The following is an 11,943-nucleotide window of genomic DNA, read 5'->3' as shown; positions in this document are numbered from 1 at the left end:
TAATTAGTTGAGATAAAGACTTTACAATTATTAAATGTGATCAGTGTGGCATGTTTATGGGGCATGACGTGTATTTCAGATACTGGAAGGAAAGTAACTTCCAAGGCATAGATGGTGTACAGAAAGCTCTGGAAGCAGCGTACGGCTCAGAGAAACCCACTCTCACATCAGCCGCTATTCGCTGGATGTACCATCACTCTCATCTGAAGGTGGGAGACATCTTGAAAAGATATAATGCACATTTTGATACTTTGCATTGTTGTAATACACCTGATGTGTGGTTACAGGGGGATCAGGGTGACGGGGTCATTATCGGGATGTCCACCATGGAGCAGCTGCGTGAGAACCTGACGGCAGCAGCAGAAGGTCCACTGAAACAGGAAGTCCTGGACGCTTTCAAACACGCCTGGGATTTAGTGGCCCACGAGTGTCCCAATTACTTCCGCTAGACAGCCCAAAATCCCAATTAGTTTTTGACATATGGAAGCTTGTTTTTCGCCATGGAAAATAAGATAATTGTGACTTTTTAATCTCACAATTCAGACTTTTTTCCTTGCAATTCCAAGTTCATATCTCACAATTCTGATAAAGTCTGAATTGTGAGATTAAAAATTCGCAATCCCCTTTCATTTCTTATTACATGGCAGAAACAAGCATCCATAATGACATGAAAAGATTGTGTTGTTTTTCTAAATGCATTTAAATCCAAATAAAGAGGTGATGTTTGTGAATAAACTGTCCAGCGAAGTAATACATTTCAAAATTGAAGTTTTTAGCCTTTTTGTCCTGTTTTTCCAGCTAAAATATCTAAAAATAACTATTGAGAAGCAACACTGTCCAACTTAATACAACTTAAAGATACTCAGTAGAGGTACACTACGTAACTTTTGGCCCTCTAGGGGTTAAAACAAAACCATGAATTTTGCAGAAGAACATTGTTTTGGTTGTGCTTCGGCTCTCTGTGACTGTGTGGATGAGTATGAACCTTCACAATAGATCATGCTTTACAATGAACTCTGTTATAGAGCTACAATATGGCAAATATCTGTTTAATTAAATACCTTAATCACCTGTTGAGTAATAAAAACGCATCTCCGCGTCACTTTTACAACATTTCAAATCCCTCAGTTCTCGCCATCTCTGAAAAGCCAAGCCTATGTTGGTTCTTGTTTTATTACGAGCTCTGTATCGTTCTCTTTTCGCCAGCAGACTCTCCTCTGTTCGGCGTTTGTTTAAAACGGGTTATTCTCCGGAGGTTGGAGATTTAGCTGCTCCATGTCAACCTTTCTCACTTGTTGTGGCATGTAACCTCTGCCACTACACCAGACACACGTCAAAGTAGCCAGAGCAACTTTTCTCTATTTATTTAAGATATGACGAGACACGAATAGGCGAGTGACGTATGTATGCAATTACCCACAAAAACCATCTCGATAGGTCTAAAATATAAACACTTTTACTAGGCTTATCCCAGTGAATCAGGGTAAGACAAAACATGTTTTGGAAGAAGGATTGATGATGTATTAATTTTGAAGCAAAAAAAAGTTACAAATTGCACCTTTAAGAATAGGATACTAACAGTGCATTAGTGATACAAACTCACCAGAATTCGAGCCTTTTCGGGTGTGAGTGTGTCTCCGTCTTTACACACTTCAAAATCCTTTATCAGTGTCACCACACATGCACATGGATTGATATTATGTTAGTGTAAACTAATTTTTGTCCAATGCAATTTCAAATACATTTACACTCTACAGAAAATAGACCATTTAAGATGCAGATATATTTTATATTAATGCATTCAGTCAAATACATTGCAGTTGGATAGTTCACCCAAAAATGAAAATTCTATCATTATTTACTCACTTTAATGTTGTGTCAAACCTGTATTCATTTATTTCTTGTGCAGAATCACTCTGTCAACTTACTGAGGTAAACGCTGCACAATGGAAATTTGGACACATAACAGTAATTAATATGATTAGCCTTTTGCTTGACTACATTATAAACTCAAATAATGTGTTGCTAATGTAATCTAAACCATGTCCCGTTCGTGAGTCAGACAGCTGTCTTCTAAATATCCTTACAAATGCTTTGAACACATTAACGTCAGTGGAGAAAGGGTTATAGTTCATCATAACATCGTAATCTACAACATCATACACCCACTTTATTGCTAATCTACCAAATTGTCCATATTAACAGAAAAATATACAGAATAACATTCTCTTGCGACTTTGCTACTTCAGATCGGTCATAGTTAATGATATGCAAAAGCCCGCCAGCATGTTGACGTGATTGGTTACGAAGCGATTTCAAACCATGTTTTTGAAACCTTTAGATCACTGCAGTTTTAAAGAGAAAATACTCAGTAATGGTGTTGACTTATGAATTTGCACATGGTTTGTCTTAACGCATATTAAAAACACCACACAGACATATAAACAACATTAAAAACTTGATTTTCACCATCGGGGACTATAAAAATGAACTAATGAAGGCCAAAATGTGACCTATTAGTAGTGGAAAAACAATCATATATATAGTTTTCCCAATCATAAGTTTAGCCAATAAAGAAAATGTTTGTTTGTGTTTTTGGTCCACTACCCATTTGACCAGTCATTTGTATTCTGCTGACATCTTCAGGTTATAATGGGACTTTCATGTGCTTAAAAGCATGGTAAGTGATTTTGGAAAACAACATCGTTATTTTTACTAAAGTGATGATGCAAATGAACTCTGAACTTCTAAATGTCCACCTCCTTTTGCTGACCAATGGCATTCCTCTGAACTGCCCTCTACGTTTAGGCACAAATCGAGCACTTTCCCCACGGTCCCTCAGTCCACGCATGTCCTTCGCCCTGGTAGTACTACCTAGATTACAGGAACTTTACTACGATGAACTTTGCTGCCATACGAGGCTTGAGTGGAGCTCACCACAGTATTCGTTCAATACAAAAACAGACATTACACTTTCAACAACTCCGCAACATGTCTCAGTCCAAACTCCCCGTCACTTTGCTGGGCTCCATGGCGTTTGGTGGACGCGCGGACGCGCACATGAGCGCGCAGCTGGTGCAGGTGTTCTTAGAACGCGGGCACGATGAGCTGGACACTGCATACATGTACAATGATGGACAGGCAGAGACCATCATAGGAGACATGCAACTTCCTAAAACAGGTACAGTTCTTTCTTAGTATGTAGTGATCACTGCAGATATGAATGTACTGGTGGGTAGATCACATGACAATCCACGTGACATGTTTAGTTGTAATATATATATATATATATGTGTATGTATGTAAGTGTGTATATATATATATATATATATACATCTATATACATCTATATATATATATATATATATATATATATATATATATATAGATATATATATATATATATAATTTAAATAAAAAAAATTGCACCTTAGCATACTCCCAAAATAAAGGATTAATAGGCTTTTTTCTTTATGGATCGAATACGTGGATGACCACAAATAATGTATTATTATTTTAATATTTTAATATTATTTTAATATTTAAGATTGTTTATTTTAATGATCAAATATTTAATTAAATTATATTTTTCATTTGTTATTAATTTATTATTATCTTATTTATTTGTATGTATTATTCGTGTTTATTTTGATAATTAATTTTTTAATTAATTTAGTATTTTCACAAATAATGTATTATTATTTTAATATTTTAATATTATTTTAATATTTAAGATTGTTTATTTTAATGATCAAATATTTAATTAAATTATATTTTTCATTTGTTATTAATTTATTATTATCTTATTTATTTGTATGTATTATTCGTGTTTATTTTGATAATTAATTGTTTAATTAATTTAGTATTTTAATTAATTATTATATTTTTCTGTATTATTATTATTTTAATTCAGAGACAATTAATATTAAACAGCATGTCAAACTGTAACAAACAAGAAAAAACTTGCTGGAGGGATTAAAAATAACAAGAAAATGCAAAATAAGGTAATTAAATAATATTAATAATATATGAAATGATATATTATTTGTCCTGTATAATCACAGTGAAGTCTAAAAGGGGAGTATATTTTTAATCATGTTCAGTGTGTGTTTATCAGTTCGAATCGCGACTAAAGCAAACCCCTGGGAGGGAAAAACGCTCAAACCAGAAAGTGTGCGGAGTCAGCTGGACACGTCCCTGAAGAGGCTGCGCAGACAGTGTGTGGACATCTTCTACCTGCATGCGCCGGACCACCAGAACCCCGTTCAGCACACACTGGAGGCCTGCAACGAGCTCCATCAGCAGGTGGGTTATGAGCTGCAGACACACAAAAGAGCTAAAGAGCTTTAGACTTTGTGTGCTTTGATAAATGTCTGACAGTCAGGTGAGTTATTGATCGTTTATGGCTGTCTGACACAGATTTTTTGTTTTTAGAAAACAAAAGCCGTCAGATTTACGCAACTCAACATCACACAGACATACTGTCTTTATTAAACTCAGCTGTTTGTTGATGTTTAGGGGAAATTCAAGGAGCTGGGCTTATCAAACTATGCATCATGGGAAGTGGCAGAAATCTGCAGCATCTGCAAACACAATAACTGGGTTCTTCCTACTGTATATCAAGTAAGTGGATGGATGGATTTATGTCAGTCTATATATAAGGACTAGTATGAAACCAACTTAAGATCTTAAATGAAATTCTACTTTCTCAATAGCTGAATTACTTAAGAATTAATGGAGAGTTTTGATCAGCGTTGATGTTTTCTCCTGAAGGGAATGTATAATGCAACCACACGACAAGTGGAGACTGAGCTACTGCCGTGTTTAAGATACTTTGGCATCCGCTTCTATGCATACAATCCCCTGGCAGGTAATGTGTTCAATATTGTTTTAAATGTACATGCAAACACCATAAATCAGTTCCTAATGAACAATAGACCAAAAGTCAACATACATCACATCTATCTATCTATCTATCTATCTATCTATCCATCCATCCATCCATCCATCCATCCATCCATCCATCCATCCATCCATCCATCCATCCATCCATCCATCCATCCATCCATCCATCCATCCATCCATCCATCCATCCATCCATCCATCCATCCATCCATCCATCCATCCATCCATCCATCCATCCATCCATCCATGATATACTGTGTATATATTTGTATGTGTCTTACATTGCCGTTCAATAGTTTGGGATTGGTAAGATTTTACTGTTTTTAAAAGAAGTCTCTTCTGCTCACCAAGGCTGCATTTATTTGATTAAAAATACCAAAAAAAAACTGTAATACTGTGAAATATTATTACAGCTTAAAATAACTGTTTTCTATGTGAATATATTGTAAAATGTAATTTATTTCTGTGATGCAAAGCTGAATTTTTTTGCATCATTCCTCCAGTCTTCAGTGTCACATGATCCTTCAGAAATCATTCTAATATGCTGATTTGCTGCTCAAGAAACATTTATGATTATTATCTATGTTGAGTACAAATTATTTAAGGATTATTTGATGAATAGAAAGTTCAAAAGAACAGCATTTTTTTTAAATAGAATCTTTTGTGACATTATAAATGTCTTTGTCACTTTTGATCAATTTAACGCATCCTTGCTGAATAAAAGTATTAATTTCTTTAATTTTCTTAAAAAACAAAATAGATACAAATTCTTACTGACCCCAAACCTTTGAATGGTAGTGTAATATTACAAAAGCTTTCTATTTCAGATAAATTCTGTTCTTTTGAACTTTACATTCATTAAAGAATCCTGAACACAACTGTTTTCAACATTGATAATAATCAGAAATGTTTCTTGAGCAGCAAATCAGCATATTAGAATGATTTCTGAAGGATCATGTAACACTCAAAATTCAGCTTTGCATCACAGAAATAAATTACATTTTGAAATATTTTAAAATATAAAAGTTATTTTAAATTGTAATAATATATCCCAATATTACTTTTTAATCAAATAAATGCAGCCTTGGTATACAGTATTTATTTTATTGTTTTGGGTTTTTTTAACCAACACATTTAATTTCTATCACTAAGCTCTAAAATCACCATATATTCTGAAATGTAAATGACATTTTAAACATTTTTGGAATGAGATTAGATCAACTCTTTAGTTTTATGTACATTTTCTTAGCAAGCTTTTTATGGTTTTTGCACTTTTTGCATCATTTGTAATATAAAATATATGGATCTCAAGTAAAATCAAGGGAAATATCACTCTTATGCATTTTCTTCACACGTCTCATATTTTATCTCAAGCACGTTTGAATGTGCTCCTCTCACAGGCGGGCTCCTCACTGGGAAATATCACTATGAAGATAAAGACGGCGCTCAACCTGAGGGTCGATTCTTCGGGAACAGTTGGGCTGGTGCTTACAGGGACAGGTGCATTAATATCATAATTCACCGAGTATGATTCTCACAACAGTGATTCATTTTTTAATCCTGTATGAGCTCTAGATGTAATTAGTTGGAGATAAAGACTTTACAACTATTATAAGCGATCAATGTGGCATGACGTGTATTTCAGATACTGGAAGGAAAGTAACTTCCAAGGCATAGATGGTGTACAGAAAGCTCTGGAAGCAGCGTACGGCTCAGAGAAACCCACTCTCACATCAGCCGCTATTCGCTGGATGTACCATCACTCTCATCTGAAGGTGGGAGACATCTTGAAAAGATATAATGCACATTTTGATACTTTGCATTGTTGTAATACACCTGATGTGTGGTTACAGGGGGATCAGGGTGACGGGGTCATTATCGGGATGTCCACCATGGAGCAGCTGCGTGAGAACCTGACGGCAGCAGCAGAAGGTCCACTGAAACAGGAAGTCGTGGACGCTTTCAAACACGCCTGGGATTTAGTGGCCCACGAGTGTCCCAATTACTTCCGCTAGACAGCCCGTGACAATTAGAGAGAAATGATAATATGAAGCCTGATTTATTTTTCTACAGTCAAGTGACAAAACAGTGATAAGTTGAGTTGGACCAGACTTCTGCTTCCTAATAAACACAATGACAAAATCAAACTCACCAACACTTAATTACATTTTCCCCACGTTTACATGAGAATGCAATAAAATGAATGCAATAGTGGCATCTTGATGGATCACTGTGTTTTGTTTTCTTCTTGCCAGACATTTGCTAAAATAACTTATATTTAACAGTAAGAATAACACAGATCACCTGTTCTCTCTGTTCAGTACAGTCATACAGAACCTTGTATTTGTGGATTTTTGAACATTGTAGATGACGATACAAACTAAACTGTGCAGATGACTGAAAGAACACTCAATAAAAACATTTTACGGGTTTATGTTGGATCAACACAAAATGTTCATAGCAAAAAAGTCCACTGCCTGAGTCCAGGTTTTATTCGCTCCCTTCTCCTTCCTCTGAGTCTTCATCTGCATCTTCTTTCCTGGTCACATCCTCGTCACCGTCCGTTAGCTTCTCAAAGTCCCCGGATTCAGAATTCCACATGCACTTAATCGACAATTTGAATTCCGCCATCTCGATTCCAAAGAGTTTCTGATTTGAAAGGCCACAAATATATAGTTTTAGAATAATATTAAAAATTCAAGATTGAACACCTTTGAAAATCCCAAGTAGTTTAGAACATTAGGAAGCTTGTTTCTGCCATGGAAAATAAGATAATTGTGACTTTTTTTCTTGCAATTCCGAGTTTCTCTCTCACAATTCTAATTTATTAATTTTGCATTAAAAAAATAACATATTGCACCTTTAAGAATAGGATTTTCTGGAGTGTATTAGTGATACAAACTCACCAGAATTCGAGCCTGTTCGGGTGTGAGCGTGTCTCCGTCTTTACACACTTCAAAATCCTTTATCAGTGTCACCACACCTGCAGATGGATTGATATTATGTGCATGCTACTTTTTGTCCAATATAATTTCAAATACATTTACACTCTACTGAAAATAGACCATTTAATATGCAGATATATTTTATATTAATGCATTCTGTCTTGTTTTACAAAAAAACATTGCAATAAGAGTATGAATTTGTCAAAGAATACCTCATATGAATGCCTTTTTTTACCGTACACACTCCAACAATCAGCTTAAAAACTCGTTTGTGTACTAGTCTCAGTGGTTTACCTTTCTTCAGAGCCGTAGGGAGGCCCAGCTGTCTGAGCTGAGGCTCCATTGAGTGTGGAAACTGCTCCAGCGGACCCTCATCCAGCGTCACTGCCATGGTTGCTACGTTTCCCGCTCGAGCGTAATCCACCTCTTTAAAGTTACTGAAATATCTGAGCGGAAGAAAAACAGGATGTTGGTAGATTTTGGAAACTATTTAAGGAGGAACAACCAAACATGCAAAGTTATTGATATAAGTTAACAATATCAATAGCAAAGTTATATAAGTTATTGCTAGCTAGTATATCAGTCCATCTAGTTTTGAATTAATTAAAGGATTATTTCACTTAAGGATTACAATTTCCTGATAATTGTCATTCAAGATGTTTATGTCTTTCTTTCTTCAGTCGAAAAGAAATTTAGGTTTTTGAGGAAAACATTCCAGGATTTTTCTCCTTATAGTGGTTGAAGCAGGTGTTGGTTGAAGAGCTCTACATGATCCCAGACGAGGAATAAGGGTCTTATCAAGAGAAACCATCGCTCATTTTCTAAAAAAAAAAAATATTATATATATATATATATATACTTTTTAATCACAAATGCTCATCTAGCACTGCTCTGCGATGCGCCACGCATTACGTAATCATGTTGAAAAGGTCACTCGTGACATGGGTGGAAGTGCCGATCCAGTGTGTACAAAGCAAACATGCAAAGATCAAGTCAAACGGCCTTTACAAAAAAATGTAAAACGATTTCGGACGATTTTGAAGTTGGAGGAGAACGTTTTTCGCCCTACCGCGGTACTTCCGCCTACATCACGCGTGACCTTTCCAACGTGATTGCATAATGCGTGGCACATCACAGAGCAGTGCAAGATGAGCATTTTTGGTTAAAAAGTGGTTTATAAATTTTATTTATTTTAAAAAATGAGTGATGGTTTCACTAGATCAGACTCTTATTCCTCATCTGGGATCATGTAGAGCTCTTTGAAGCTGCGCTGAAAGTCCACTATATGGAGAAAAATCCTGGAATGTTTTCCTCAAAAACCTTAATTTCTTTTCAACTGAAAAAGGAAAGACATGAACATCTTGGATGACATGGGGGTGAATAAATTATCAGGAAATTTTAATTCTGAAGTGAACTAATCCTTTAAGGAGCAGTTAATGCACAAATTTCTTGAATTATGATAAAACACTAAGTTTCATTTAAGATTATCAAAGCATATTAACTGGTGTCTGAAGTTCATTACTCACTCTTGCACCTCATCTTTGGTTTTGTTTGTGAACAAAACACCGACTTCACCTCTGAGGAACCTGCTCAGCTGTAAAACAAACCAGAACATTGAAATATATTATGTATATTAGCCAGAGTAAGCCAGTGTAGTTAAAGGATTAGTTCACTTTCAAATAAAAACTTCCTGATAATTTATTCACCCCCATGTCATCCAAGATGTTCAGGTCTTTCTTTCTTCAGTCGAAAAGAAATGAAGGTTTTTGATGAAAACATTCCAGGATTATTCTCCTTACAGTGGACTTCACTGGAGCACAAATGGTTGAAGGTCAAAATGACAGTTTCACTGCAGCTTCAAAGGGCTTTAAATGATACCAGACGAGGAATAAGGGTCTTGTCTAGTGAAACGATCGCTCATTTTCTAAAAAAAAAATACAACTGTATATGTTTTATAAACACAAATGATTGCCTTGTATGTGCTTCCACTTTCCGTATTCTTCAAAAAGCTTACGCTGTACTTCCTACGCCTTCCCTATTCTACTTACATAAAACTAAACTGGCACCGCGTTCGTTTCGTAAGTAGAATAGAGAAGGTGTAGGACATACAGCGCAAGCGTTTTGAAGAATATGGAAAGCGGAAGCATGTGCAAGGCGATCATTTGTGTTTCTCTAGATAAGACCCTTATTTCTCGTCTGGTATCATTTAAAGCCCTTTGAAGCAGCAGTGAAACTGTAATTTTGACCTTCAACCGTTTGGAGGCCATTGAAGTCCACTATAAGGAGAAAAATACAGGAATGTTGTCATCAAAATCCTTAATTTCTTTTCAACTGAAGAAAGAAAGACATGAACATCTTGGATGACATGGGGGTGAGTAAATTATCATGAAATTTTATTTGAAAGTGAACTAATCCTTTAATAAAAAGTTCATAAAATGTGTGCAAACAATCATCATGTAGCATTTAAATAAAATAATAGTCAACATTTGAAATGGATCAAAAAAGTTGTCATAAGAACTAAAATGTCCTAAGAAGAAGGTTTTAGGACAACTTTGTTTAAAGGTTTTGATCCACTACTGTAGATTAAATGCACTGACGTACTTTATGCAGATTATCTTTGTATTCGTCTGTCGGTCCTTTACCCAGCGCAATCATCATGACTTTGTTCTTACCGAAGAAGAACCTGAAATGCAAAACCCAAATTCAATATTGCACATTCCCAAATTTCTATATATCCTCCTAATTATTGTTAATATGTAGTTCTTTTTTCCAGGAGCTCATTGCTTCTACCTTCAGTTAAACTGCTAACAGTAATTGCCTAAATTATTACATTATTAGCTAACTGCATTCTTTAAATTGTAATGTTGACATGCATTCTCTGTAAAGCTGCTTTGAAACGATATGTATCGTGAAAAGCACTTTACAAATAAATGTGAATTGAACTGAACATTAATCAATTTTAAAATAAAGCATGAAGAGTGTGTGTTTGTGTGTGTACAGGTTTAGATATACCTGTGAGGGCCAAATGTCCTCCACATATTATGACAATCGACTAGTTAAAAAGGCTTATGAAATTGGCAAAACATGTTTTTATTTCAATCTAGTGTTTTGCACGTTTCTGTGATGGGAAGGTATTGGGTTAGGCAATAGAAAATATCATTAACCTGATATAAAATCAGTGGAAGTCTCAATAACATAGTGATCAAACGTGTGTGTGTGTGTGTGTGTGTGTGTGTGTGTGTGTGTGTGTGTGTGTGTGTGTGTGTGTGTGTGTGTGTGTGTGTGTACCGGCTGTGTTTCCAGGCCGTCCTGATGTCTTTCAGTTTGTTGTTTCTCATGTTCTCTACTGAGAACACGAACACGTATCTGTAGATGTCTGCACATTTCCGCAGCTGATAAAGTGAAAAATGAAAAAATTATTTTCAAATCATAAAGCTATAGCTTTATAACACTAACACAAACTGGAAGCAGATGAGTGGCATTATAGATGTGACTCTTAACAGTCAGATTTTCTTGCTCCCATTAAAGCTGAAACATCTCAAATCATGCTGGAGAACATGATCATCTGGTTTCAGCTCCAGTGCTCCCAACGAATACCATGGTGTTACCATGGTACATGCTTGTAGTAGTGTTAGTAGTATCACCCAAAATATTCATAAAAAGTCATACTAACCTCTTCAATCAGGTTTTGTTTGGATTCCAATCCCTTTTTGGTTGTTTTGGTTAAAGAAACTGTTAAAGGTGAGATAAACGATAGTAACATTAACACACTCGAACAGCCACCTGCTTCAATAACCTGACACTAAAATATATTACAGCTTAATACACATACACTGACATATTTGAGCAAAAAGTAACAAATATGATTTTATTTTAGTACTGTGCCAATTAAAATGTAAACACATTCCTCTCTTTAACCACACCTCGAACTAAAAGCTCGATTAATTTTAATGTATGTCGCGTAAAGTTGAGTAATAGTAAGTGATAAAACATACTAAAACATTAAATTAATACCTTTCTTGTCTCTCTTGGATTTCGGCATGGCTCTCACGTTGTTTTCTTCTTCGCCTGATGAACTCAGAGCGCTTGAGAA

At 35.4% G+C, this 11,943-nt stretch overlaps 3 protein-coding genes across 3 annotated transcripts in view; 2 read left to right on the top strand and 1 right to left on the bottom strand.

The window, feature by feature from the left end:
* Positions 1-737, top strand: part of LOC137020951 (aflatoxin B1 aldehyde reductase member 2-like) — a 3,521-nt gene extending 2,784 nt beyond the window's left edge. The window contains exons 6-7 of the mRNA XM_067387091.1: positions 80-209; positions 288-737. Of these exons, the coding sequence (XP_067243192.1) occupies positions 80-209; positions 288-449 (292 nt within the window). The 3' untranslated portion in view covers positions 450-737. The remainder of the gene's footprint in view (positions 1-79; positions 210-287) is intronic.
* Positions 738-2,837: 2,100 nt separating this feature from the next.
* Positions 2,838-6,922, top strand: LOC137020949 (aflatoxin B1 aldehyde reductase member 4-like). Its single transcript, XM_067387088.1, has 7 exons — positions 2,838-3,181; positions 4,118-4,305; positions 4,519-4,623; positions 4,774-4,870; positions 6,306-6,405; positions 6,551-6,680; positions 6,759-6,922. The coding sequence occupies exons 1-7, from the start codon at positions 2,899-2,901 to the stop codon at positions 6,918-6,920; spliced, it is 1,065 nt and encodes a 354-aa protein (XP_067243189.1). The 5' UTR covers positions 2,838-2,898; the 3' UTR covers positions 6,921-6,922.
* Positions 6,923-6,941: 19 nt separating this feature from the next.
* Positions 6,942-11,943, bottom strand: mrto4 (MRT4 homolog, ribosome maturation factor). Its single transcript, XM_067387089.1, has 8 exons — positions 11,865-11,943; positions 11,524-11,582; positions 11,139-11,242; positions 10,452-10,533; positions 9,377-9,444; positions 8,145-8,296; positions 7,812-7,888; positions 6,942-7,554 (listed from the first exon to the last, which is right to left on the bottom strand). Exons 1-8 carry the CDS (start codon positions 11,890-11,892, stop codon positions 7,396-7,398), a joined length of 729 nt encoding a protein of 242 aa, XP_067243190.1. The 5' UTR covers positions 11,893-11,943; the 3' UTR covers positions 6,942-7,395.

The sequence above is a fragment of the Chanodichthys erythropterus genome, chromosome 6, assembly GCF_024489055.1.
Source record: "Chanodichthys erythropterus isolate Z2021 chromosome 6, ASM2448905v1, whole genome shotgun sequence".
Classification (NCBI taxonomy): Eukaryota; Metazoa; Chordata; class Actinopteri; order Cypriniformes; family Xenocyprididae; genus Chanodichthys; species Chanodichthys erythropterus.
This window is presented reverse-complemented; position numbering and strand designations above follow the sequence as displayed.